Source organism: Euphorbia lathyris, chromosome 7 (genome assembly GCF_963576675.1).
Source record: "Euphorbia lathyris chromosome 7, ddEupLath1.1, whole genome shotgun sequence".
NCBI lineage: Eukaryota > Viridiplantae > Streptophyta > Magnoliopsida > Malpighiales > Euphorbiaceae > Euphorbia > Euphorbia lathyris.
In genome coordinates, this window is record NC_088916.1 from 25,243,521 (window position 1) to 25,245,550 (window position 2,030).

At 36.3% G+C, this 2,030-nt stretch overlaps 1 protein-coding gene across 1 annotated transcript; it reads right to left on the minus strand.

Moving 5' to 3' along the window:
- LOC136201321 (GRAS family protein RAM1-like) lies at positions 1-1,455 on the minus strand. The gene has a single exon (XM_065991972.1). It carries the CDS (start codon positions 1,366-1,368, stop codon positions 1-3), a length of 1,368 nt encoding a protein of 455 aa, XP_065848044.1. The 5' UTR covers positions 1,369-1,455.
- Between the last annotated feature and the right edge of the window lie 575 nt (positions 1,456-2,030).

A 2,030-nucleotide genomic window follows, 5' to 3' on the forward strand; every position in this document is an offset into this window, starting at 1 on the left:
TTATACACAATGCCAAGCAGTGGCTGTAAGTAAACTCCTATCTTGCCATCCTAAAGAAATAGCCTTTCCATCATCTCTTTCAAAAACCCTAAACCCACTTTTACTATTCTCTCCATCAAATTGAAGATCAGGCCAATGATGGCTTCTAATTTTCAGCAATAACTTTGCTTGAATCATACATTTTGAACTCATTTTCATACCTCTAAATCCATGGCTTTCCATTCTCCCTTTCCATGTCTCCTTATTAATCATAATCTTCTCTTCTTCATCCTCATAATTCAGCATCCTCTTTATCTCTTTCCCTAGATGATTCTTCTCTATGCTTAATCTCTCTAAGCTCTCCAATGGAAGACAATCATCTAATGAATCAAACATTGCTGCAAAATAATGAAGTGATTCCATGAATCTTGACAGGAAACTTCTTGTGTTTCTGCTCCCTTCTTGCTCTACTAAAACAACTATGGAAGGGTTAATTGAATGTACTGATTTCAATGTGTTTGATACTTTGAAGAAGTCATTTAATGTGTTTAGATGGAATACTAGATTAACTGCAACTGTTTCATTCTTCTTCTTCTTCTTGAGGTTCATTAGGGTGGATGATTCTCCTCTCAATGATCCGTAAAACTCGAAAACTAGATTGCTGAATCCTTTCGCGAAGCTAACTAATCGGGTTTCGGTTTCTTTCAATTGTTCTAAGCTAGTTCCGAACCCCGTGATTCGAAGGGAAATTCTGTCGGTACTACTTGCTTTGTCGGAAAGTGATTGAATTAGCGACGGCCATTGAAAACCGTAGGAAACGTCGAAGTCTATAACGTGTAATGCGCGGTTATTAGTGTCTTCTTCTTTCTCGAACGCTTCGAGAATGGCTTGATTCGCGGTGAAATGAGCAAACTGGTAGTAAGGGGATACGCGGTAGAGATAGGTGAACGCGAGGAATTCTTCTTCATTCGTCGGTAATTGTATAAGCATGTCGTAGAAAGGGGATTTTCGGGTGAGGAGTTTCGTCGCTAATCCGTCGGTGAAGTAAGCAACAACCCTTTGGACAGAATCTCCTGTTAGAGAAACAGTTTGGTACAACTCAGTAAGATTCTGTAGAGCAGTTGAGACATTATTCTCGTCAACAGCTGTTGCTGTAATGAGAAGTAAATGGATCAAATGAAGCCCTTTTGAACCATCTTCAACAATCCCTTTCCTTTTGGTGTCTGGTTTTAGCATTTGCTCTCTCATTTGAAGAAGTCTGAAAATGTTGGCATCACAATTAGAGTTCAATATCATCCTCTTCCTTTTCCGGTCTCGGTGGCCGGAATCCGTAACAATAGCTAGGCTGAGATTGAGAAGGTCTTCCTCTTCTGCTATGTGTTCCAACATTTTGAGGTTGTAATAAGAATAAGAATGGAAGAGAAGAAAGAAGATTTTATGGAAGAAAAAAGGATGGGAATAATTCAAGAAAATGCCATTTTGTCATTACATTGGGAAAGGATAATATTGAAAGAAAGAGTGTCATAGGTCAAGAAGACATGTAATTGAAAATAGTATATTTATGGAAGAATGATTTGGTAGTTCGGAAGGTGCAAAAGAAGACATATAAAGTCGACAAAATACAGCGAGGAAAATGGGGGAATCTAACCAACCGTCCTTTACCCTTCTAGATGGAACTTATAATATAAAGCATCAACTTATGCTAGTTTTCATACATATCTTTTTTTTTAACTTCTTTCTCGTTTTGTATTCCTTATTAATGTGAAAATATATTCCCAAGTACAAATTGGAACACTTTCTCTTATTAGATGGATAAAAAGTTTATATGTTCATTGGATCGCGTGTAATGGACCCCAACAGTAAAAAAAACCAACAGTAAAAAAAATAAGATGTATATCACCTCATTCAGAAATAATTTATGTAAATAATAAATTTGTATGATTGTTATTTTTTATTGGTAAGATTATTAGATCGGGACTATAGTATAATTTCTACTAAAATAGAGGCTTTGAACACTGGTGGTTATTAAAGTAGTTTTTGATCCAATAAAT